The 26,486-nt window shown below is 43.6% G+C and overlaps 1 protein-coding gene and 1 non-coding gene across 2 annotated transcripts in view; both read right to left on the bottom strand.

Annotated features, from left to right (window-relative positions):
* Positions 1–6,635: 6,635 nt before the first annotated feature.
* LOC116474046 (small nucleolar RNA U13) lies at positions 6,636–6,739 on the bottom strand. Its single transcript, XR_004249585.1, has one exon. It is a non-coding gene; the product is annotated as a small nucleolar RNA U13 (small nucleolar RNA).
* Positions 6,740–7,964: 1,225 nt separating this feature from the next.
* Positions 7,965–26,486, bottom strand: part of DCP1A (decapping mRNA 1A) — a 65,032-nt gene continuing 46,510 nt past the window's right edge. Inside the window, exons 7-10 of the mRNA XM_032161280.2 lie at positions 15,754–16,509; positions 14,462–14,527; positions 11,480–11,698; positions 7,965–11,075 (exon numbers count right to left, since the gene is read on the bottom strand). Coding sequence (XP_032017171.1) covers positions 10,995–11,075; positions 11,480–11,698; positions 14,462–14,527; positions 15,754–16,509 — 1,122 coding nt within the window. The 3' untranslated portion in view covers positions 7,965–10,994. The remainder of the gene's footprint in view (positions 11,076–11,479; positions 11,699–14,461; positions 14,528–15,753; positions 16,510–26,486) is intronic.

The raw sequence follows: 26,486 nt of genomic DNA, 5'->3' as shown, positions 1-26,486 counted from the left end.
GAATGTACTGACTTAGTCTGTGTTGCTATAAAGGAACACCTGAGGCTGGAGAATTTTTAAACAAGAGGGGCTTGTTGGACTCACAGTTCTGCAGACTGTGCCAGAAGCATGGAGCCAGCATCTGCTTCTGGCGAGGACCTCAGGAAGCTTCCACTCATGGCAGAAGGAAAAGGGGAGCTGGTGGCCCGTGCAGATCGCAGGGTAAGGGGGAGGCAAGAAAGAGGAGAGGAGGTACCAGGCTCCTTTTAACAATCCATTCTTGGCCCGGTACAGTGGCTCACACCTGTAATCCTAGCACTTTTGGAGGCCAAGGCGGGTGGATTGTTTGAGGTCAGAAGTTCGAAACCGGTGTGGCCAACATGATGTAAATCTATCTCTACTAAAAATACAAAAATCAGCCTGGTGTGGTGGTGTGCACCTGTAATCCTAGCTACTTGAGAGGCTGAGACAGGAGAATTGCTTGAACCTGGGAGGTACAGGTTGCAGTGAGCTGAGGTCACGCCACTGTACTCCAGCCTGGGCAACAGAGTGAGGCTCTGTCTCAATTAAACAAAACAAAACAAAACCAAACAAAAAGCAAAAAACCCCAAAAAACAAAACAAAAAAACCAAACCAAAAACAAAACAAAACAAACAAACAAAAAAAACCTATCAATTCTCCTGGGAACTAACAGTAAGGACTCACTCACTGCCATGACTCCCGGGGTCCAAACACCTCCCACCAGGACCCACCTCCAACATCAGGATCACATTTCAACATCAGATTTGGAGGGGACACACATGACAAATGTCAGCTTATGATTTCTTGTGGAATTGCACTTCACATTTATTCAAACTCATCTGAAATACATGTTGGTTGAACATGATGTGACTGTCACAGTGACTTTGCATCACCTCTGCCCCAGACATTCCAATTCTGCTGGTTATAAGAAATCTCTTACTAGCAGTCGTTTAATTGTTGTTTACTTTAAAAGTCATTTACTTTATCTTATTTTATTTTTTAGGGATAGAGTCTTGCTCTGTTGCCCAGGCTGGAGTGCAGTGGCACAATCATAGCTCACTGCAGCCTTGAACTCCTAGGCTCAAGTGATCCTCCCACCTCAGTGTCTAGAGTAGGTGAGACCACAGGCACATACCACCCACACCCAGCTGATTTTTCAATTTATTTTTTGTAAGGGATGGGGATGTTGCAATATTGCCCAGGTCAATCTTCAACCCCTGGAGTCAAATGATCCTCTCACCTTGGCCTCCCAAAGTGCTAGGATTACAGGTGTGAGCCACCTGTGTCCAGCCTAGCTGTCTTTACTTTTGGCTAAAGTAGCCTGGTGAGCCTGAAGAGACATGCAAGGTGCATAAGGCTCTCATGGGCTGGGAGCCCCATGGCATAGGCTCAGCATGGGTTCTTTATACCTCTGTGTGAGTGTGGCAGCTGTCTTCTTACCTAAAACTCCATTCAGCAAACTCTAAGAGGTTTAGAATCTTGAATTGATCTAAGCCCTTTAGAAAGCTCTTAGGGACTCTTCATATTACATGTAATAGGTAGCCAGTTCATACTGTGTCAAACACGGAAGTGAAGGGTGAGCTTCAAGCTTGATTTGATTCTGTGACTGGATATTTCTTGCTGTTGCTCCCTTCTGCCTTCATCTGATGATGGGCTTCCTGCATGCACATCGACAGCCTGGCTGCACCACTTCCCGCCTCTCCTCTGATGAGAGAGACTGTCTGGTTCCTGACAGCTGAGACAAACATTACTTTTCAGAAGACTCAACAAGCTGTTATTCATACACTTCTTATTCAAAGATCAGATTTTTTATAGCAACACCTAATCTATGAACCAGGACCCATAAACAGTGAGGGAAAATGTCTTTAGAGACAACCAAGAAATCCCAAACCCATCTGTTTTATTTAAAGAGGAAACTCTACAGCTCTTATTCAGGACCTATTGACTTTAGCTTTTCACAAAATTCCAATGAACTTGGTTACCTGGCTTCCTAGGACCTGACAGGTGAAAAGCAGCAGGTGAGAAGTTTTTAATAAACAGCAGTAACGTGAATGACCTCAGACACTATGAAAAGCCTCAAGGATAATTTATCACTTAGGCAACGAAGTCAAGAAAGGAATTCTGGCCGGATGAGGTGGCTCACGCCTGTAATCCCAGCACTTTTGGAGACCGAGGCGGGTGGATTACCTGAGGACAGGAGTTGGAGACCAGTCTGCCCAACATGGTGAAACCCTGTCTCTACTAAAAATTTAAAAAAAAAAAAAAAAAAAGCCAGGCATGTGGCACGTGCTTGTAATCCCAGCTACGTGGGCGGCTGAGGCAGAATTGCTTGAACCTGGGAGATGGAGGTTGCAGTGAGCCGAGATTGCACCACTACACTCCAGCCTGGGTGACAGAGTGAGACTCCCCCTCAAAAAAAAAAGGGAATTCTAGAGCACCTCTCCAGGCTGCTTAGTTCAGGTCCTTGACCACCTCTGCTTAATATGCAATCTTTGGCACAGACTCAGACTCAGTCACTCTCAGCTTCAATGTCCTTCTCCTAAAGTGGGTTATTGTGAAGATCAGGAAAATAATCAGCAGCAATTCTTTAACTTTTTTTTTTTTTTGAGATGGAGTTTCAGTCTTGTTGCCCAGGCTAGAGTGCAATGGCGCGACCTTGGCTCACCGCAACCTCCACCTCCTGGGTTCAAGTGATTCTCCTGCCTCAGCCTCTGGAGTAGCTGGGATTACAGGCATGCGCCACCACACCTGGCTAATTTTGTATTTTTAGTAGAGACGGGGTTTCTCCATGTTGGTCAGGCTGGTTGTGAACTCCCAACCTCAGGTGATCCGCCTGCTTTGGCCTCCCAAATTGCTGGGATTATAGGCATGAGCCACTGCGCTTGGCCATGCTAAAAAAATTTTTTTTCACCTAGCTACTTGGGAGGCTGAGGCACGAGAATCATTTGATCCCGAGAAGTGAAGATTGCAGTGATGAGAAACTACGCCACTGCACTCCAGTCTGCGCGACAGAGCTAAAAAAAAAAAAAAAGAGGCAGGGTCTGGCTCTGTCACGCAGGCTGGAGTGCAGTGGCGCGATCTCGGCTCACTGCAACCTCTGCCTCTCAGGTTCAAGCAGTCCTCCCCTCCTCAGCATCACAAGTAGCTGGGACCACAGGCGCCCATCACCACAACCAGCTAATTTTTTGTATTTTTTTGTAGAGACAGGGTTTCGCTATGTTGCCCAGGCTGGTCTTGAACTCCTGGGCCCAAGCAATTCACCTGCCTCAACCTCCCAAAGTGCTGGGATTACAGGCATGAGCCAGTGGAGTGGAATGGCACGATCTCGGGTCACTACAACCTCCACCTCCCAGGTTCAAGTGATTCTCCTGCCTCAGCCTCCCAAGTAGCTGGGATTACAGGCATGTGCCACCACGCCTGGCTAATTTTTTGTATTTTTAGTAGAGACGGGGTTTCACCATGTTGGCCAGGCTGGTCTCGAACTCCTGACCTTAGGTGATCCATCCGCCTCAGCCTCCCAAAGTGCTGAGATTACAGGTGTGAGCCACAGCACCCACCTGGACAGCAATTCTTAAAGTGTTGAATGAATGAGCATGCAGCATTAATGATGACTGAGGGGGTTGTGTGTGTAACAGTCATACAGCAAGAGTTAGCTCAAAGACAGGCAAATACAGCAAACATTTTAGGGAGAATTTATACTAAGTTGTCACCAATGATTACATTATTATATGATAATTATTATTAGAGAGATGTCTGATTAAACCTTTTTTTTGCTGGGCAGGGTGGCTCATGCCTGTAATCTCAGCACTTTAGGAGGCCAAAGTGGGCAGATTGCATAAGCCTAAGAGTTCAAGATCAGCCTGGGAAACAGAACCAGACCTTGTCTCTACTAAAAATAAGGCTGCAGTAAGCCAGGATTGCATCTTTGCACTCCAGCCTGGGTGACAGAGTGAGACCCTCACTCAACAAACAAACAAACAAACAAACACACAAACACAAAAACCAAACCAGAAAAACAAAAAAAACACCTTTTTTCATTTAAACTTTTCTCTATTTTCTAAAATAATTATGCTTTATTTCCCTCCGTCCCTCCCCTCTTCTTTTCTTCATTATCATCCTAGATGCCCAGCACATCATAAGAGCTTAAGACACATGAACTGATTGAATCTGGGAAATGATTCAGGCTGTAAAGTCTCCTATAATAAGTGTTTTTGGCCATGATTAGACTTATGCCCTTTATCTGGGAAAACTTAGAGTTCTTTTTTTTTTCTTTTTTCTTTTTGAGACAAAGTCTTGCTCTGTCGCCCAGGTTGGAGTGCAGTGGTGCGATCTTGGCTCACTGCAATCTCCGCCTCCCGGGTTCAAGTGATTCTCCTGCCTCAGCCTCCTGAGTAGAGCAGCTGTAATCCCAGCTACTTGGGAGGCTGAGGCATGAGAATCACTGGAACCTGGAAGAGGGTGGAGGTTGCAGTGAGCTGAGATCACGATACTGCACTCCAGCCTGGGTGATAGAGACAGACTGTGTCTCAAAAACAAAACAAAAAGCTATCTATCTATCTATTTATCTATCTATCATCTATATCATCTACCATCTATCTTACTGTATTGTACTCACCCTTCTTTTATGATGATGTGAGATGGTACGATGCCTACATGATGAGAAGTGAGGTTATGACGTAGGCATTGTGATATAGCATTAGGCTACTGTTGACCTGTATTCTTGAAATCTGTGTAACCATCCCTTTCTTGCAGTAAATGGCTTGGTGTCCCCGTTTCAAGGGATCTCTTAAGTCTTTGTATAGGCTCAATGCTTTCTGGTGCAACATATTGCTGTCAATCAGAACACATTTTCTGTTCATGTCTTCCACCAGATTTAATGCTTTTTCCATCTTTTGTTTTGAGACAGGGTCTTTAGCACCCAGGCTGGAGTGCACTGGCACAATCATGGCTCACTGCAGCCTCCACCTCCTGGGCTAAAGTGATCCTCCCACTTTAGCCTCCTGAGTAGTTGGGACTATAGGCACAAGCCACCATGCCCAAGTAATTTTTAATTTTTTTGTAGAGATAGGGTCTTGCTCTGTTGCCCAGGCTAGTCTTGAACTCCTGGGCTTATGTGATCCTCCCTCCTCGGCCTCCAGAAGTGCTGGGTGTACAGGTGTGAGCCACCGCACCCAGACACCTTTTCCATCTTATCACACACCACGGCTATAACTTGCAGTTTAAAGTGCAACAGCAGGCCAGGCATGGTGGTTCACACCTGAAATCCCAGCACTTCGGGAGGCTGAGGTAGGCAGATCACTTGAGGTCAGGAGTTCAAGACCAGCCTGGCCAACATGGCAAAAGCCTGTCTCTACAAAAAAATGCAAAAATTAGCCCGGTGTGCAGCGCATGCCTGTTGTCCCAGCTACTAGGGAGGCTGAGGCACGAGAATTGCTTGAACCCAGGAGGCAGAGGTTGCAGCGAGCCAAGATCACACCACTGCACTCCAGCCTGGGCGACAGAGAATCTGTGCCAAAAAAAAAAAAAAAAAAAGCAACGGCAAAACTAGAGCAAAGTTTTTATTCATAATTTTATGGATGGAAAGTTCATTTTTATGTTGATCTCAGCAACCTCAGATGTGACTTTTCTTCTTTTTTTTTGAGACGGAGTTTTGCTCTTATTGCCCAGGCTGGAGTGCAATGGCATGATCTCGGCTCACTGCAACCTCTGCCTCCCAGGTTCAAGCAATTCTCCTGCCTCAGCCTCCCCAGTAGCTGGGATTACAGGCATGCGCCACCACACCCGGCTAATTTTGTATTTTTAGTAGAGACGGGGTTTCTCCATGTTGGTCAGGCTGGTCTCGAACTCCCAACCTCAGGTGATCCGCCCGCCTTGGCCTCCCAAAGTGCTGGGATTATGGGTGTAAGCCACTGCGCCCAGCCAGATGTGACTTTTCTTTCCTTAAAAGGTTGAGAACTTCCACTTTTCACTTGAAGGAAGCACTTTATGGCCTCTCTTAGGCATACCCGACTTGCCACATCACCACTCTTGCGCTTTGGGGCCATTATTAAATAAGGGTTTCTTGAACACAAGCACTGCAATACCCCGACAGTTGGTCTGATAACTGAGATGGCTACTAAGTGGTTAACTGGTGGGCGGCATATAGCGTGGATTTGCTGGGCAAAGGATGATTCACAGCCCAGGTGGGATGGCGAATGATCTCAATCATGCTTCTCAGAACGGCATTGAACTTAAAATGGTTTATTTCTGGAATTTTGTATTTAATATTTTCAGACCTGGGTTGACTGTGGTTAACTGAAACCTAGATGGCATAGCCTACCTACTACACACCTAGGTTACATGCATGGTACAGCCTATGGCTCCTACGCTGCAAACTTGTACAGCATGTGACTGTACTGAATACTGTAGGCAACTATAACACAAGGATAAGTATATGTGTATCTAAACACAGAAAAGGTCGGGTAAAAATAGGGTTATAATTCTATGGGGCCACTGTCATAGATGTGGTCCGTTGTTGACTGAAATATCACATGGTACATAACTCTTATCTTCTCTCAGGTCTGTTTCTCTGGAGAACCCTGACTACACAGGCTGGAAACAGGTAGAAAACAGTTTTCTTTCTTTTTTTCTTTCTGTGTCAGACAGGTAATATGCCGACATTGTAACAATGTTTCAGGATGGCACATCTCACATCTGTGTGTGAACACCTAATCCTCACGCTTATGAAGTACAAAAGGACCTGATAATAGTTTTGTCAGTTGTTTTTTTGCCTCATCCCATTTCACCAGTATGGCACTCTGCAAAAGTGCAGCAACTCATTCAAAAGTCCCTATTTCTACAAATTAAATAAAAACACAATTAAATTTTAGTAGGTGCTAAAACTTGGTTTTGAAATTTTATTAAAAAAATATATTTGCAAACATATAAAATTTAGGATGAAAAACGCTCATTTTAAAACATGTAATAACTTAATATTTGCAAACATACACAGATGGTATAAAATCCATACCATTAAAAATGTTAATGATACAGTATTGCGCTCATGGAACAAAAATCTTGCTGTAATTCCAGAGCTTCTCGTCCCCACGTTTCAGGGAGCTGAGAATCTGGTACAATGAAAGTCATGAGAGCCACATGGCCAAAGCAGTAATACAGAATAAAAAACCATTTAGAACACATATTTTAAAAACATGTTTCTTAAGGAATCACACAGATAAAAAGGAAACACAATTCTGCATTTTCCCCACTTTGAAGTGAATGATATTGCATCTTAGCATTTTAAATGAAGGTGTCAAATACAAAACAGAGGGAATCACTGCACACATCTGCTGAATTTGCTGAAAAACAGGCTCCTCGAGGCCCTGGTCCACTCGGAAATGTTCTCAAGCACAGCTGTAGAAAAGCCTAGTGTAAGCTGCTTGACTTTCTCAGATCTTAGCATTTTAGAGACTTGAGAACACAGGGCACTATTAGTTCCAGAAGATACACTGAACGCAACTGAAGAAAACTGAAGGGAGGCAAGAAAGAAACACGTGCTCTGCAGCAAATGTGTGGCCAGGATGCAGGACGCGCACCCTGCGATTCCTCAGTTCTCCTCACTCACACGGGCTGAGCCCACTCGTGCCTGTGCCACCTCTCATTCCTCTCAGTTACAGTATGATGGCTGACTTTGTTTTTTGAGCAGTTAGGCACCGTCAATTTCATGTTGCATTAATAGTAATACAATGGCAGTTAGGGCCTCTACTACGGAAATAAGAAAATTTCAAACTACATTCTTTGGGGGAGTAGAGTAATAAAGCTGCATGGTTTAAAAATTTACCTAGTAGTGGATTTGATAGGTTTTATATAATTTCTACAAGAAGACATAAGCCAGGAAAAGAACAAATGCTTGACATGCAAAATCTGGTTAGATATATACTAAACTAAGCCTGTGTGTCCCCCTGTATAGAGGGGCCCAGCTTGACTTCTTTTTTTTTTTTTTTTTCGAGATGGAGTCTCACTCTGTCACCCAGGCTAGAGTGCAGTGGTGTGATCTTGGCTCACTGCAACCTCTGCCTCCCGGGTTCAAGTGATTCTCCTGCCTCCGCCTTGGAAGTAGCTGGGAGTATAGGCGCGTGCCACCATGCTCGGCTAATTTTTGTATTTTTAGTAGAGATGGGGTTTCACCATGTTGGTCAGGCTGGGACTTGGGTTCTTAATAAAATGCCACTCTCTGTGATGGCTACATCTAAGCCTTCGAAGGTGAGCTGTGGACATACCACATGTGGACAGCATGAAATGCTTCTTCTGACACTGAGAGTCACTTGAAAAACTTGAATTCAAAGTCAAGCAGGCCAAATCTCACACCTCACAAATCCCAGGAGGTACACGATGAAGAAGAGCTTCTGCCTTAAAGGAACAAGGCTGTCTGGGAGGCGTGAGAGTCATTAAAAGACACCGTACAACAAAAAGAAGAACAGCACCACCCACCAGTGGTGCCCCAGACACACCTCTCCTCCAAGATCTGGGCTGCTCCTCTCGGAGCCTACACTTAGACCCTGGGGGTGGGGGTGGGCACACAAATGGACAGAGTGGTCTAAATGCAGGTCTCCTGGGGTTCTGCGAAATCTAGCCAGAAGCATCTCCATCTCGGTGTCCATTTCGATCCAACTAAGCTTCCAGTAAAGACACTGCAGCAATGTAAACATGCAACCTAAGCTAGCATGAGGTTCTAGATAGTAAGCCTGAACTAGGAATAAGGCAACTGAACTGTGACTTTCGGGCCAGGGTCATCCGACTGCAATTATCCAGGCTTGGCCTGGCTTCTCTAGGGATTCATTCCGGCCTGAACTTCCTGGTAATCATGACATGAACTTCTGGCTTCTGAATTTTAAGTAAATACTTTGAATATATAAATTTGGGAGGTGAAACAGGTTTACCCTTTTCAAGTCTCCATGACTTGGGCACTTAAGTTTACTTTCACACTAAGGAAGCCTTATCATAGATTCTCTTTAGTGTCTATCATATCCATTCCTAGCATTAAAGGTGAAAATTAGTATGATCACAGACTCTCTTTAGGATATTCTCTCTTAACTCTCTCATAATATTACATACTCAAAAGCATAATTTCAATTCAAGAATCCCTTGATTTGTCTGTTCACCAAAGCCCACTAAGACCACACTTGAGGTGCAATCACACCTACTGGTGCGTCCACTTTATGGAAGTCACGTGGCTCCCTGGACACCATCTCCTGGTGTCAGCAACACTGTATCCTACTATAGCTTTCTCGTTCCTAGATGATGCATAAGGAATTCATTTTTGGTTGCTTAATTTACATACTATCTGTGAAAACAAACTATTCATAATTGAGCATGAAAACTTACAAGCTTCCCTGAATTCTGCACAATTCACACATAATTAGGTAGACAGCAATAGAAGACACTAAAATGAGAAGCAGAAACCCTGTCCAGGAAGCATGTTTAGATCAACAAAAGCCAATCATTCTTTATGCTAAAAACTAAGACCAAACTAAAACAAGTATGTAATTCACAAGTAATTTTCTAAAATTTCAGCTAGAAAAAAATAATCTATGGACTTATGATTGAGTTACCATTAAAGCTTAAATGATTGTTCCTAAGGAACCATCGTATCTGTCAGCATTATTCACAGCTAATCCTTATGCTAGCTGGTTGAGCCAATTGGGTTTTTACCCCATCATTAAATAGTGCTCAGAAAAGTAAGCAGTGCATCTTAATTGGTTAAATACTACAAAATGACCTGTATCATAGAAACGAAGACACTTTCATTCAAAGAGTATCTTAAAATTACTATTGCTGAAATAAATCAAAATCTACATTAAAATATTACTAAACACCATTACATGCCATAAAAGAATAAATAGAAATCATGGCAGATCAATAGCAGCATAACAAAGCTTCTTTACATATTTTCACACTTTGGGCCGGGAAAGTACTCACAGCCTAGGAATACATTGGTAGAGTTCGGAATCACATTTTCTTTTAACTCCATAATTCTACAACAAAATAAGGGCAGTGTGAATAACAGCTCCCTTTTCTGCATAGCTTTAAAACTATTCTCAGTACACTCAAGGAAAGGAACCAGAATGGCTTTGTCAGATTGGTCCACTGGTCCTTTTGTCAAAGTGTTAAGGAAAACAATCAACAATGACAGAAAAGGAAAATAAGGCTGTGCTTCACACACAAACTTAGCATTTTCAGAACCAATGGAGAGTTTAACCTAAAATGAAGATTTGACAGGATGTGGGCATTCCCAGCCCCAGCCTTTCCTTCAAAGGTATGACATGCCTGTGTCCACACCACCAGAGCCTGACAGTGCCCTAATCAAATGGTAATGCTGCACTGGGGGGCCTGCTGTGGGGCAGGACTGGGGCACTTAAAAACAAAATGCTATTAAGAAATTTCACAACTTTTAGGGCCCAAATGGGGCATTCATATAAAATATACTTCACTTGAGGAAATAATTCCTAATTTACCGGCTTAAATTCTGGTCCTAAAAACTCGAAGCTACTTTGCAGAGCTGCCTTCTACTCTGTTCAGAACTTGACTGTCAGCCCAAAGCCCATTTCTATGGGGTAGGTTGGGGGAAGCGGTGGGGGCCAGGCTGAACTTCTGCTGTGAGGCTGGTGACTACTCCTCTGTAAGTCCTTGAAAGTGAAAGCGAGCTGAGAATCTGACTCCTTATTCCACAGCCTTGCTCCTAGCTGATGAAAACACCCACATAACTTAACACAATGATCTCTTTTTTTTTTTTTTTTTTTTTTTTTGTCAAAACAAAGGTCTGCTGGTGATGCTTCACAGTGAAACCTCCATTATCACTGAGAACGTCACTTGGAAAACATTCTTAAGAAATGAGTCTCTTTCTCATAGGCTCAATTTCAGGATTCTCAAACTCAATGTTCTGCTCAGAAGTTTCCATGATGAAGCCTATTTGTCTCTGAGGTTGGGGCTCTGCCTTTAGACTTATTCTGCTCCAGTCATAGGTTGTGGTTGTCTTTGTTCTTGGTCAGCACCTGCAAGTAGACTTCATGAAGTGTACTGAGGAAGCTGGAATCATTCTAGAAGAGATGATAACGGTTAAGGATACGAATGCCACATTTACCTCATCAGATTTTACTTCCTTGGTAACAGCTTAGGAAAAAAATTGTATAAATGATTTGTATAACAGATAATCCCACCACCCAGAGACAATCATGATTAATATTTTGAGTTCACGCAGATATTTCTCCACCAGGACTGCATGCTTAAAAAAAGAGAAACAGTACTCCCAGCTAGTCTGTTTTTTTTTTTTTTTGGCCCGCCTCGGCCTCCCAAAGTGCTGGGATTACAGGTGTGAGCCACTTTGCCTGGCCTCCAGCTAGTCTTTTGAATTTACTTTATGAACTGATTCTGTCAGAGGAATTTATAAAATTTCTTTTATTAAATAATGAAAAATCAAAGATAAAACTGGTATCCTACATACCTTTATTAGATGTATTAATGTATCCTGGAGCTGAGACTTGCTGAGAATAATGGAAGGCTTTCTCTGACTTTCTGGTGTTCCAATAGTTAGAGGAGAAGGGGAGCTGGCTTTCCTCTCAAGGTCCGAAGATCTTGTAACTGTCTGCTGGAAAACACTTGGGGCCAGAAGGACTGAAGACACTGCAGTGGTTGTTGCAGTAACCAGTGGGGCGCCTGCAACCTGGAGAGTGACAATGGTCATTTTGTACCAAAGTGCAGAAGCCTATGTAGCCAGGCCCAGAATAGGCACCATGTGGAAACAGGCATAAACAACAGAAGAGTGGAGCACAGAGACAGACTATTTTGAGTGCAGGTAAACATTCAGTAGGAACAATTGAACATCTGACATCTGGTTATAAACTTCCATTAGCTAAAGGATGACGAGCCCATTTATATAAGAATGTCCTAGAATCATTACGGGAAGCCAAGTCCAACCACCACAGAAGGTAAGAGAAGTAACAGTATAGAATGCACAGTAAGAAAAATCCGTAAAGCCTTTTTGGGAGGACAGTTGGGGAAACGACTGAAGAGGACATGAGGGAACTTTCTGGAGTGACAGAATGTTACATATTGATTGGGTTGCCCAAGGGATATTACATATATGTGTCAATAACTCACTTAAAAATCTGCATTTTTTGGCTGGGCGCAGTGGCTCATGCCTATAATCCCAGCACTCTGGGAGGCCGAGATAGGGTTCGAGACCAGCTTGGCCAACATGGTGAAACCCCGTCTGTACTAAGAATACAAAAATTAGCTGGGCATGGTGGCGTGTGCCTGTAATCCCAGACTCGGGAGGCTGAGGCATGAGAATCGCTTGAACCCAGGAGGTGGAGGTTGCAGTGAGCCAAGACTGCACCATTGCACTCCAGCCTGGGTGACAGAGCAAGACTCCGTCTCGTCTTTTTTTTTTTTTTTTAAGGCAGGGTCTCACTCTGTCACCCAGGTGGGAGTGCAGTGGTGCAGTCACCACTCACTGCAGCTTCAACTTCCTGGGCTCAAGCAATCCTCCCCTCATTTTTGATTTTTTTTTTTTTTTTTTTTTTTGAGATGGAGTCTGGCTCTGTTGCCCAGGCTGGAGTGCAGTGGCGCGATCTCGGCTCACAGCAAGCTCCGCCTCCTGGGTTCACGCCATTCTCCTGCCTCAGCCTCTCCGAGTAGCTGGGACTACAGGCGCCCGCCACCACGTCCGGCTAATTTTTTGTATTTTTTAGTAGAGACGGGGTTTCACCGTGGTCTCGATCTCCTGACCTCGTGATCCGCCCACCTCGGCCTCCCAAAGTGCTGGGATTACAAGCGTGAGCCACCGCGCCTGGCCCCATTTTTGATTTTTTTGTAGAGACGAGGTCTCACTATGTTGCCCAGGCTGGTCTTGAACTCCTGGGCTTAAGTGATTCTCCCACCTAGGCCTTCCAAAGTGCTGGGGTTACAGGCATGAGCCACCACGCCTGGCCTCTAAAAATCTGCATTTCAGTTTATGTAAATTACACTGCAATAAAGAAGAATTTAAAAATCCAGTTATGGCCGGGAGTGGTGGCTCACGCCTATAATCCTAGCACTTTGGGAGGCCTAGGTGGGAGGATCACTTGAGGTCAGGAGTTCAAGACCAGCCTGACCAGCATGGTGAAACCTCATCTCTACTAAATACAAAAACTTAGAGGAGTGTGGTGATGGGTGCCTGTAATCCCAGCTACTTGGGATGCTGAAGCAGGAGAATCATTTGAACCCAGAAGGCGGGGGTTGCAGTGAGCTGAGATAGTGCCATGCACTCCAGCCTGGGCAACAAAGCAAGATTCCGCTTCCAAAAAAAAAAAAAAAATCCAGTTATGTTCAATCTATTTTTTTATACTATTATAGATAGCAATGAGAAAATTTCTTAAAATAAAGCTAACATCTACCTCTCTCCTCCATTTAGATGTGCTTCTAGGCTAATTCCAGCTAATTATCTGAATACATTAAACCAGTAATAATCAGTATTTTCAGTATTTCTCAGATTTGATACAATCAACAGAGATCTACATTTCTTTCTTTTATATGTCGCCTCCTCATTTACAAAAAGCACAGAGCTGGTCACAGTTTCAAGGGTATGGTGTTTGGCATCTGAGCTATTTACCTTTCATTTATTTATTTTTGGTGCAAAAGCAGGCTGAGATAGATCCTGCAGATAGATCACCATGCAGAAGGACAAGACACATAGAAAAGAGGCTCGTTTCCAAGACCAGTCAGGAACTGGCTCTCATTTAAACTCCAAGACTCAAGGAGGATACAAAGGCTCAAAGGAAAACAGAAACGACTTTAGGGAGCTAAGAAAAACCTGTGTGCATTGCAAGGTTAGTGGGTGATGGAGTAGGGACAACAAAAAATGAAGCAAGGGAGGACAAACGGGACAGAAGACACAGGCCTGGGAGGCTTTATTCTCAGAGCAATGGGAAATGAGAGGACTATAGCAGGATAGTGGCTCTGCCACCTGGGACATCACGGCTCTTCCAGGGCAATATTTCCTACTTATAGAAGCCAGGCTACCACACTCTTAGCAGTCACCCATTCACAAATACCAAGTAAGGGCCCACCGTGCCCTCTACACACACAGTCAGGGAAGATATCCATGCAGATGCCTCGAGATCCACAGAGGCCACAGCAATGGACTCTGCCAGGATGGGGTGGGAGAGGACCTGGCCTAGGAAAGGCATCTAAGATGGGCTGGGCTCCATAGCTAACTCTTTTCACTAAGCTGACAACCTTTTACTTCACATCCAGCAGAACTTAAAAATACATAATGTGTTCTTCAGAAAGAGGGAGTCCTGGCTGGTCCAAAGGTAGTGAGTTATCTCACCTGACTGTTCACAGCCAGTTACAGATCAAATTCCTTGTTCTACTCTTTCTACCTTCTCACTATGGCATCTGACTAGTCTTAAAAAAAAAAAAAAAAAAAAAAGCGAGTCCTTACCGGGATGGCACTGGATAACACCTTAGGCTGGACAAATACTTCAGGATCCTGGTTCTGCTGCATAGACTGAAATGTTTATGAAGAAAAGATAGACGGATATAAGAAGTTTCAATTAAGAAGACTTCCCAGTCTTAATTGAAAAAGACTTTCCCAGTGGAAAATCTAGGTTAGTTAGTAACAGAAAATGGTTCAGATATTAACTAGTTCGTAGATTCCCATGGGAAGAGTCTGACAGGAACTTGCAACTATGCAGCCAACAATTCAACTGCACTAGAGCTCTGCGACAGCCTCTCCTCTTTAGCTCCTGAGGGAAGGGGTGTGTGCAGAGCCTTTCAGGTATCTTTAAAGAAAAACCTGAAACCTGTATCTCCTATAAAAGCCAGGGACAGCCCAGGAATATATATAAGTTTTAATTTTTGTGGGTATATAGGTGTATATATTTATGAGGTATATGAAATGTTTTGATATAGGCATGCGATGCATAATCACATCATGGAAAATGGGGTATCCATCCCCTCACGAATTTTTCTTTTGTGTTACAATCTAATTATACTCTTTTCATTATTTTAAAATATATACTTAAATTATTATTGACTATAATCACCCTGTTGTGTTATTAAATACAGGTGTTATTCATTCTACTTTTTTTTTTTTTGTATGCATTAACCATCCCCACCTCCCCCCCACCTTCCCACTACCCTTCCCAGCCTCTGGTAACCATCCTTCTATTCTCTATCTCCATGAGTTCAAATAAAGTAAGAACATGTGATATGATATCTGTCCTTCAGCCTGGGCATATTTTTGCTGCTGAGTCTGTAGAGATGAGAGATCTAGGCAGCATGGCATCTCTTTATAAGGTGATGTAAACATGGACAGTTGAAAAAATCAGCTTTATTTGACCTCATACCTTTAAGTCTAGGATGCTCTTATGGCACCTCTAGGGTACTTGGCACAAGGTAGGCACTCTAGGAGACTGCCGTGGGAGATAGGAAGGGAGTTAAGCTTTGGAATAATTTGGTCCTCAGTCAAATGAGGACTCCTGGAACTGCTGGGCAAAAGCAAAACAAACATACAACCCCCACTAAAGTGAATATCCAGATAGGAAAATATAAATTACTTGGTTGTTCATGATAGGGCTTCTTATCTCACCTGTCTCCTAGCCTCTGACATACTTTAAAGGGACAACTCTTTAAAACTGTCAGTGTCATAACAGTTAAAACCAAGGTCTCTGTAGTTTCATCCCATCCAGTTACAGTTACCCACTGTGCCCATCCCCACCCTCCTGCCATTACCTGAAGGGGAGCAAGCACCATGTTGCTCAGGGAGGCTGAGGCTGCCGCTCTTGCTGCTGTCTTAGAGGGAGGCTCTATGAAGCTCTCAGGTGTGGCCAGCTGACCAGCTGCTGGAGAAAAGCTGGCTACCATTGCACCTTTCCCAAGTGGTTGTGTCTGTATTTGGTCATGCTGTGGGGTCAACCTGAGTTTCTGGAGAAGATCAACGCTTGGGAGGGATGTGCCAGCTGTGTTCGTCATGTTCAGTGGGGCCCTGAAGGGGCTCTGGTTGGCAATCAGACTGGCATGGCTTAGCTCAGGGACTGGCTGGTTCAGGAGTGGAGACCTCTGTCTAGGCGTGGTCTTCACTGCCTGCATCATGGTGCTGTTTCGAGGTAAACTGGGGGGAACCTGTGCAGTAGGAGCTTCAGCTGACAGAGTGGGACTGAGAACGGGGCTCAACGGGATTGTGTAGGTTGGGGCATGCTTTTCATTGGACTGTGTGATGGAGGCTGGAGTGATTAGCACCGGGGTGGTGATTTCAGGCTGGACTGAGTGGTGGGCAGCAGAAGGGACACCCAGGGTTTCTGATTGAGGGGCTCCTCCTGACTGCTCAAAGGGAAATGGTAGGAAGGAATTGGGCTCTTTCTGGGAGACATCTCCTGGCAACCTCTCCATTTCTTCCGAATCCAGACCCACAACTGCTGGTTGTTCCTTTGGCAAAGAGGTTCCAAATAACTCTTCTACCGTCAGATGCTTGTGTCCAGACGGAGCAGACTGAAAAACAAATGAAACCACCCAATCAAAGAGGTCTCTTATAAATCAGCATAACCAAACTTCTTTTCCAGAAGCCAAAGATTTTGCAGAATCAAGGATGGATGGAGTATAAAAATAAGGAATGGAAAAAACTGAAGATGTACTAAGGATTAAGGCCCAGGTTCATCTAGTGACCCCAGGTTGGTGGATGGAAATTTGCGTTGGTAATATAATTCAAATTTTTAGGGTCTCTGGGTAGCAGGATCAGAATTCACCATTCTTTTTCTTGGCAAAGCTGACTGTGCCCAATTGCCTCATGTCAGCAACACATAGGGAAATGACACTAGAGGAGACACAGGGACCAAATGCTCATCAGGTGATTCTACCTTTACTTTCACTGTTCTCGATGAACCGCTAGGCACTGGACCTCAGAGACTGGGTCTCAAATATCAGAAAATAAATCTAATCATTTAATAGTGGGCCATCCCCACCCCCCCCTGCCTTATTCCCTACTCACAGAATTCTTAAGAAAAAGCATTTAAGCCTGACAATTTAAAATTTATATATATTTCAGTAAGTTGGCTTATTGACACCATAACTGTTCAAAGGAAAAACATTCGTGCTTTTCTGTACTTTTAAGCAGTATTCCCATAGTCAATAACCTTTATTTCCTGAGTACTCACAGGGTGCCAGGTCTTGCTCTAACCTGGGCCCACGGGATGCAGCAAGGGAGTAACAACAGTTCTCACAGAGCTTACATTTTAGTGGGAGACACACCTAAGCACTTTGAAAACACAGACAGCCTCAACTTTTTATTCCTAAAATAAGTGAATTAGTTGTTTAGATCTGTTTATACTGAAAAAATTAGTTCACTGAAACACATGATTCTCAAGGCTTCAGAAAGTCTGTAAGGCCCCAAAGTACACTGCAAATTAGTACAATATCAATATTATAAGACTATGGTGTGATCACATTTCTACAGGAAAACAAACCTAGTTTTGTCCAGGCAAATGTTTCATCCATTTGATAAAAATTCTTGAATTTATCAGGTGCCAGGCATTGTGCTGTGACTGTGATGTGAAAGAAGAGGCCAGGACAACTGGTAAGGCCCCCCCCACCGGCCCCCCGCGCACACACACACAAGGCAGAGTTGCAGAGCTCAGTGGGAGGGAAGGCACTAGGAAGAGGAGTGAAACTGGGGAGGGATGAGGCGAGCTGAATGGGGAGCACAGCCACTGAGAGAGCCGCACGTGCTTCAGCACAGCTGGGTCAGAGGCTGGGTAGAAGGGTGACAGGGAAAGAGAGAAGCAGCAGGCAGACTGCAGAGTATCTGAGACACGTTAGAGGATCTGGACTTTATCCACAGGTTAATGGCGACATGTTGAGGGGATGAGCCATTAGGCTTTATATTTTAGAATGTGCACTTGGTCGGCCACATAAAGGACAAATTGTAGGGGTGAGACTGAGAAGAGTCTGGACTAAGATACTGGCAGAGAAGAGGATGAGAACTGGAGTTAGAATGGAAGGAGTTGGTGGCTGGCCAGGTAGGAGCAAGGAGCCTAGAGGACATCCTGGTATCTCGGTACTGGGTGGTGGTATCACTGCCTGGGCAGGCCAGCCCAGGAAAAGCCCCTAGGGTTAGGGAGAGGGGGAAGCTGAAGTTAGTTGTGAACATGTCTGGAAGTCTCTGTGGGACATCTAGAACCTGGAGGTACTGACTTAGAACACAAAATGGTAATGCTATTTTGTGTTATTAAAACACAAAAATGGTAATACAAGGGAGTAAAGGCATCCCCTCAGGAGGCTGCAGCGACACAGCTGTGATGTCCCATCAACCATCCAGAGGCAGGGCCTGGTGCTGACCGCCGCTGCCTGGCTCTGCTCCTTTCCAGCTGTGTGGCCTGAGGAGTGCTGTCCACTTCTCTGAGTCTCAGGCCTCTATAAAGTAGGGAGGGCTGGTGGGAGGCTGAAATGTATGGAACCCAGCACACAGGAAGTGTGTGTTTAATGTCAGCACTCCTAACACCATGGAAAGCAAGTTTGCCAAGGCAGGGGATCTCTTTCTCAAGTATTCCCCAATCCTTGCCTTTCTTGCTCTTGGACTTGCCTACCCAAGTAATGGCACCACCACCCAGGACCACAGACCCCATCAGTACATAGCAGACACTCAACAGTGTTCTCTCCTAAAGTTCTTTCGGGGAGTAGGGGGAAGTCAGTACGAGGAGAGGGAGCTTAAGGCAAGAGATCCCGTGTCAGGAGGGGCTCATGTCAGACAACAGAGAAAGAGGGCCAGCAGCGATGAGCATGCAGGCAAGTTTGCATGTGAAGGACAGAAAGTTAAGGGAGTGCCATTCTGTCTTCTCTCCCTGGTATGAGGACAGCATCATCTGCTAGGTGAGAGGGACAGGGCAGGTCTGAAAAAATGTAGTCAGTAAAAAGTAACTGTTGTGGAGGAAGAGGCAAGAACCTCCCACAGTTGTAAAAAAGTTGTAGCTTCATATCAAACCATTTCGCCTTAGAAAATATTCAATAAAGAGATTCTACTAATGTTAGAATCTCACTTCAAATATAAGACAGTATTAATATATAATTTTAGACCATGGATACAAAAAAATACTAAAGATCTTATATGGTTCAATTTCTTCATATTTTTACTTCTGAAAAAAACTGTAGAGTTTAGGGTCTGAAATAAAAGATACCTCTGCTGTTAACTGGGAAAATTACATAATCTTTCTTTTTCTTTCTCTTTTTTTTTGAGACAGGGTCTCATTCAGTCAGACTGGAGTGCAGTGGTATGATCACAGCTCATGCAGCCTTGACCTTCCAGACTCAAACAATCCTTTCACATAGGTGGGACCACAGGTGCATGCCACCATGCTGTTTATTTTTAAATTTTTTGTAGTGAGCCATTGAGCCCAGCATAATCTTTCTAATTCAGTTCCTTATCTGAAAAGCGAGGACATTGTGACAATGATCTCAGAGCACTGTTGTAAAAATTAAATTCTCAATATAATGTCTGGTGCCCAAAAAGCATTAAATTGAAGTTGGCTTAAACTATAATCACATAAACACCATGTGGTCTTTTTTTTTTTTTTTCTTTTTTTTTCAGACATAGTCTTGCCCTATCGCCCAGGCTGGAGTGCAGTGGCACGACCTCAGCTCACTGTAACCTCCTCCTCCCAGGTTCAAGCGATTCTCCTGCCTCAGCCTCCTGAGTAGCTGGGATTATAGGCATGCGCCACCACACCCAGCTAATTTTTGTATTTTTAGTAGAGACGGGATTCACCATGTTGCCCAGGCTGGTCTCGAACTTCTTCTGACCTCAGGTGATCTGCGTGCCTCGGCCTCCCAAAGTGCTGGAATTACAGGCATGAGCCACCGTGCCCGGCTCACCATGTGGTCTTAATAGCAAGCATGGAGTACCAAACAAAAATTCACTAAATGCTCCTGGAATATCATATCCCACAATGCAAGACAACAACAACAAAACACCTGGTAGGATAACCAAGGCTAGGCTATTATAAGCCTCCTGGTCACTCCCGAAGCAAAAAATCATCAAGGACACAGCTGTTTGGTAATATTTCAAACCCATTCCATCTAGGTCAAAATAGACAACAAATTCTCCCTTGGGACAGACTTCTCTGTCCAGGCCACATAGCTGCAGACATGTGCACAGGTTCCATTTACTACACTGAACATTGTGACTTAGTCACTTGTGAATTCATGGCATCATAAATGTCTACTGACAGCACAATAGACATTTATCTCCCTATTTTAAAAAATTGTAGTAAAATATACATAAAACTTACCATTTTAACCATATTTAAGTGTAAAATTCAGTGGCCTTTAGTACATTCACATTGTTGTTTTTAAGGTTCATCCACGTTCTAACACGTATCAGAATTTCATTTCTTTTTATGGCCGAATAATGTTCCAATGCATGTATATATGACATTTATTTATCCATTCATCCATTAATGGACACTGGAGTTCTTGAGATGTTCCCACCTTCTAGCTAGTGCAAATACTGCTGCTATAAACACTGGTGTGGAAGTATCTGTTTGAATGTTTGTTTTCAATTCTTCTGGGTATATACCCAGGAGCAGAATTGCTGGGTCATATAGTAATTCTAGGTTTAACTTTTTGAGGAACCACTAAACTGTTTTTTCCATAGTGCCTGAATCATTTTACATTATCACCAGCAATCCAACAGGGTTACTGGTATACAGCAGTTTATGAGGTAACAGAGTATATGGAGTATTCTCCATTACTCTCCAACACTTGTGATGTTCCATTTTAACGATATTAGCCATCCTAATGAGTATGAAGTGATACCTCAATGTGGTTTGAATTTGCATGTCCCTAATGACTAATGATGTGGAGTATCTTTTCATGTGCTTATTGGCCATTTGTATATCTTATATGGAGATTCCTATTAAAATCTTTTACCCAGTTTTGAATTGGGTTAATTCCTTTTTATACACATTATATGTTTAGAAAACAAATGGGTCAGGCCGGGCGCGGTGGCTCGTGCCTGCACTTTGGGAGGCCGAGGCGGGCGGATCACGAGGTCAGGAGATCGAGACCATCCTGGCTAACATGGTGAAGCCCCGTCTCTACTAAAAATACAAAAAAATTAGCTGGGCGTGGTGGCGGCCACCTGTAGTCCCAGCTACTCGGGAGGCTGAGGCAGGAGAATGGCGTGCAGTGACCGTCATCCTGCTCCACCTGGGTGACAGGGGAATTGTCTCAAAAAAAAAAAAAAAAAAAAAAAAAAGGTCAGTTTTTAACAAAAAATATTGGAAACAAAATAATTTTTTTTTTTTTTTTTAAATTCACCCAGGCTGGAGTGCAGTGGTGTGATCTTGGCTCACTGCAACCTCCACCTCCTGGGTTAAAGCGATAGTCCTGCCTCAGCCTCCCAAGTAGCTGGGAATGCAGACATGCGCCACCACGCTCGGTTAATTTTTGTATTTTTAGTAGACATGTATTTTTAGTAGCATTTCACCATGTTGGCCAGGCTGTTCTTGAACTTCTGACCTCAGGTGATCTGTCTGCCTCGGCCCCCAAAGTGCTGGGATTACAGCCACCGTGCCTGGCCAACAAGACTAATTCTTATTAATGCAAATTAAATGGATCATAACCACCCCATTCTATTACAGACATATGTATACAGACACACAAACCAATATTTAGATATAAACTACTTTGAAAAACAGAAATCAGATTGGGTCTATGTTGCAGAAATTTAAGAAAAGGAATAATCAAATGACAGGACATGGAGAAACCTCATCACAAAATACACCTGAGGCATAATCCAGACAGCAATTTTTACTTGTCCAGTGAAACATGAATTACCTTTGAACAGCCAAAAATCTACTTTAAGTCAGGCAGAGTGCCTCATGCCTATAATCTCAGCACTTTGGCAGGCCTAGGCGGAAGCACTGCTTGAAGCCAGGAGTTTAAGATCAGCCTGGTCAACATATTGAGACCCTGCCTCTACAAAAAATTTAAAAATTAGCTGCACAAGGTGGTGTGCACCTGTGGTCCTGGCTGCTTGGGAGGCTGAGGCAGGTGGATCGTTTAAGCCCAAGAGTTTGAGGTTACAGTAAGCTATGATCAGGCCACTGCATTCTAGCCTGGGCAACAGAGTGAGACGTCTCTACAAACAAACACACACACACACACACACCTACTTTAAATTAAAATATGAAACCACCATATGGTAGAACCCTGACCCCTGACTTTAAAAGCAGCAGAAAGTTTTCAGATTCTCTATGCTGCCTCCCTATAACTACTGCGAGGCCAGACAGATTCTCTAACTTTCTCTAGAATGGGGTGTATGGTAAAGCATTACAGTTTTGGAGGTTTTCTCATATAAGAGGGAATAAATGAATTTGTGATGGCAATAATGAATCATCATACACAGAATGCTCACTATGTGGAAGGCCCTATGCTAAGCACTTTACATGTATTACTCTATTCATCTGCTAGAGTAGGTAAATCATTATTGCCACTTTATAGATGATGCCCAAATACAACAACAGAATCAGACTCCAACTTAGTTCTAACAATACAGTCTACATCCTTAAGCAGTGTGCCACCATACGGAGATGTCAATTCAGCAGATTATAGGTTACCTAATCACCTGGATGGTGATACTTACCTCTGGAAAACAGGTACAGCTAAGGTTTGAACAACTGAGGTGGCTACAGATCAAAATGTATCAACGTTTGGAAATACTATCATTTGGCACAAACCACGTTTTGGTCAATGATGGACTGCATATACAACAGTGGTCCCATAAGAATATAATATTGTGTTTTTACTAAACCTTTTCTATGGTTAAATATACAAATACCAGTGTGTTACAAGTGCCTATAATACGCAGTGCAGTAATGTGCTGCACAGGTCTGTGGCCTAGAAGCCATAGGCTATCCCATCGAGCCTAGGTGTTAGTAGGCAATGCCATCTTGGTTTCTTGGTTTGTGAAAGTATAAATACACTCTACGATGTTCGGAGAATGAAATCGCCTAATGACACATTTCTCAGAAAGTATTCCCATTGTTAAATGACACATGATTGTACCTAACTGGTTGAATTTGTCATAGGAGCCTGGGTGAGCAGAACATTTCTCTTCACACAAATTCCCAAAAGTTTCACAGTCTCTGCATTCTTTTCTGTTTCTGATAAGAAAAACTGGTTGCCCTCCTCTAGCAGCTGGGCTTATTTATTCATAAATTAACCTTCCATCATCCACAGAAAAGGTAAAATGTTACTCTTTCCTCATGCTTGAATATGCTTAAAGTTAGGATTCTGAGTTTTTTAATACTTCATGTAGATCAACTGTTAGTCTGACCGTTTAGCTCAGGAAATGGCATTCAGCGAGCAACAACATGTACAGCACAGGACAAAATTCTCATATTCAGCATCAGGTTTAATATGGTTCACTCCTCATCCCACAGAGAATTGATGTTTAGAGAATTTTACATTTCTGTTTGGAGCTACTGGTCACTGCAGTGGGCACACTATAAGATAGGCATTATTCTTGAACATAGGAAGCAAACAATAACAAAATATACTACAGAAACAACCCCAAGAAAAGTTTAAAAAAGTGAGCTATGCAACTGAAATGGAATGTAATACTATTAAGGCTTGACAGCAGTACTTGCTCCTCAGCACTAGATGGCAGTGTTACTAAACAAATGTAGTATCTGTCTGTGGCAGCTGATGATAAATTTAAACTAATTTTAGTCAATCACATGGCTTCTGACAATATCCAGATCTCAGTATTTCATAAAATTTTGTCACTATAACTTAAAAAATGGAGTCTTCCCCCCACCCTGAGATGGAGTCTTGCTCTGTCACCCAGGCTGGAGTGCGGTGGCACAATCTTGGCTCACTGCAACCTCCCTCTCCTGGGTTCAAGCAATTCTCCTGCCTCAGCCTCCTGAGTAGCTGGGATTACAGGCGTATGCCATCACGCCCGGCTAATTTTTTATGTTTAGTAGAGACGGTTTCACCATGTTGGCCAGGCTGGTCTCAAACTCCTGACCTCATGATCCGCCTGTCTCGGCCTCCCAAAGTGCAAAGTGCTGGGATTACAGGTGTGAGCCTTCACGCCCAACCAGAAGTGAAGTTTTAAAAGTATATGAAAAATGACGGAATAACACATCAGCACTATCTGTACCACTCAAGTTCTGTATGTCTACAGACTCAGTGCTATTGTTGAAAGGCTTAACAAGCTATGGCTTGTCACACTCATTTTTCATCTTTCAATGGACAGTGCTTTATGACTTTTTTTTTTTTTGAGATGGAGTTTCACTCTTGTTGCCCAGGCTGGAGTGCAATGGCACAATCTGGGCTTACTGCAACCTCAGCCTCCTAGGTTCAAGTGATTCTCCTGCCTCAGCCTCCCAAGTAGCTGGGATTACAGGCATGTGCCACCACCCCAGGCTAATTTCTTTTCTATTTAGTAGAGATGGGGTTTCACCATGTTGGTCAGGCTGGTCTGGAACTCCTGAGCTCAGGTGATCCACTTGCCTTGGCCTCCCAAAGTGCTAGGATTACAGGCATGAGCCACTGTGCCTGGCTGATTCTTTTTTGTTGTTGTTGGATTTTTGAAACAGGGTCTCCCTTGGTCGCCCAGGCTGGGGTGCAGTGGCGCAATCTTGGCTCACTATAACCTCCACCTCCCGGTTTCAAGCGATCCTCCCACTTTAGCCTCCTGAGTAGCTGTGATTACAGGCGTGCACCACCACATCCGACTAATTTTTGTATTTTTAGTAGAGACAGGGTTTCATCATGTTGGCCAGGCTGTTCTCAAACTCTTGGACGCAAGGGATCCGCCTGCCTCCACTTCCCAAAGTCCCGGGATTACAGGTGTGAGTCACCATGCCTGACCTTATAATTCTTTTTTTTTTTTTTTTTTTTTTTTTGAGACGGAGTCTTGCTCTGTCGCCCAGGCTGGAGTGCAGTGGCGCGATCTCGGCTCACTGCAAGCTCCGCCTCCCAGGTTCACGCCATTCTCCTGCCTCAGCCTCTCCGAGTAGCTGGGACTACAGGCGCCCGCCACCACGCCCGGCTAATTTTTTTTGTATTTTTAGTAGAGACGGGGTTTCACCGTGGTCCCGATCTCCTGACCTCGTGATCCGCCCGCCTCGGCCTCCCAAAGTGCTGGGATTACAAGCGTGAGCCACCGCGCCCGGCCCGGACCTTATAATTCTTAAGGCATTTTTTTCTGGTCCATTTCTTCCTTAGGGTCTCACAACAAATCTGCATTAGGCAGTACAATAATCCTTAACCTCATGATTCACAAAAGCAAGATGAAGTGATTCATGATTTAGAAAGGGGAAGTAGTAAGCCCACTGCACACTCCTGGATGATGATCCTAAATCCAGATACAGTAAAAATGGGGCATGGGAAGCTAGAATACAAAATTTGGTTTAAATTAATTATCTAAATATCTAAAAACATTTTGGATACATTGTTGATGTGAATGTAAAACTGTACAGACTTCCTAGAAAACAGTTTGGTGGTTTCTTTCTTTTTTTTTTTTTTTTTGAGACAGGGTTTTGCTCTTGTTGCCCAGGCTGGAGTGCAATGGCATGACCTCGGCTCACTGCAACCTTTGCCTCCCAGGTTCAAGCGATTCTCGTGCCTCAGCCTCCTGAGTAGCCGGGATTCAGGCATCACCACCACCATGCCCGTCTAATTTTTGTATTTTTAGTAGAGACGGGGTTTCACCATGTTGGTCAGGCTGGTCTCGAACTCCTGACCTCAGGTGATCCACCTGCCTTGGCCTCCCAAGGCAGTTTCTTATTAAACTAAAACATGCAATACCAAATGACCTGACACTTGCACTCCTGGGCATTTATCTCAGAGAAATGAAAATTTATGTTCACACAAAAACCTGTACATAAATGTTCATAGGAGCTTTATTTGTAATAACCCCAAACTGAAAACAATCTAGATGTTCTTCAGTAAGTGAGCTGCCAAAAATAGTTAAACAAATTTTGGTACTTGCATATCATGTAATACTCTCAGTAATAAAAGGAAACAAACTTGATATATATAACAACTTCAGTGAAATGTTCAGGAATTATGCTGAGTGAAGAAAGACAATCTCAAGAGGTTATATATATGATTCCATTTATATAATATTCTTTTAATGACATTATAGAACTGGAAAATGGATTAATAGTTGCCAGGGCTAAACGATGGCAGGATCGGGGAGGCAGAGGTAGATGCAGAGGCAGAATAGGGTATGACAGGGAAGTCAGTGTGTTTATGAAAGGGCAAAACATCCTGGTGGTGATGAAAATATTTAGCATCTTGACTGTGGTAGTGGATATACAAAGCTATACATGAGATAAAATTACATAGAACTGAATATACACACAAATAACAAAGGAAATCTGAACAAGATGTGTGGATTGTGTTAATATCCTGGTTGTGATATCATACTATATTTTGCAAAATGTTATCAATGGGAAAAT

Source organism: Hylobates moloch, unplaced genomic scaffold, assembly GCF_009828535.3.
Source record: "Hylobates moloch isolate HMO894 unplaced genomic scaffold, HMol_V3 SCAFFOLD_8, whole genome shotgun sequence".
Lineage (NCBI taxonomy): Eukaryota > Metazoa > Chordata > Mammalia > Primates > Hylobatidae > Hylobates > Hylobates moloch.
This window is presented reverse-complemented; position numbering and strand designations above follow the sequence as displayed.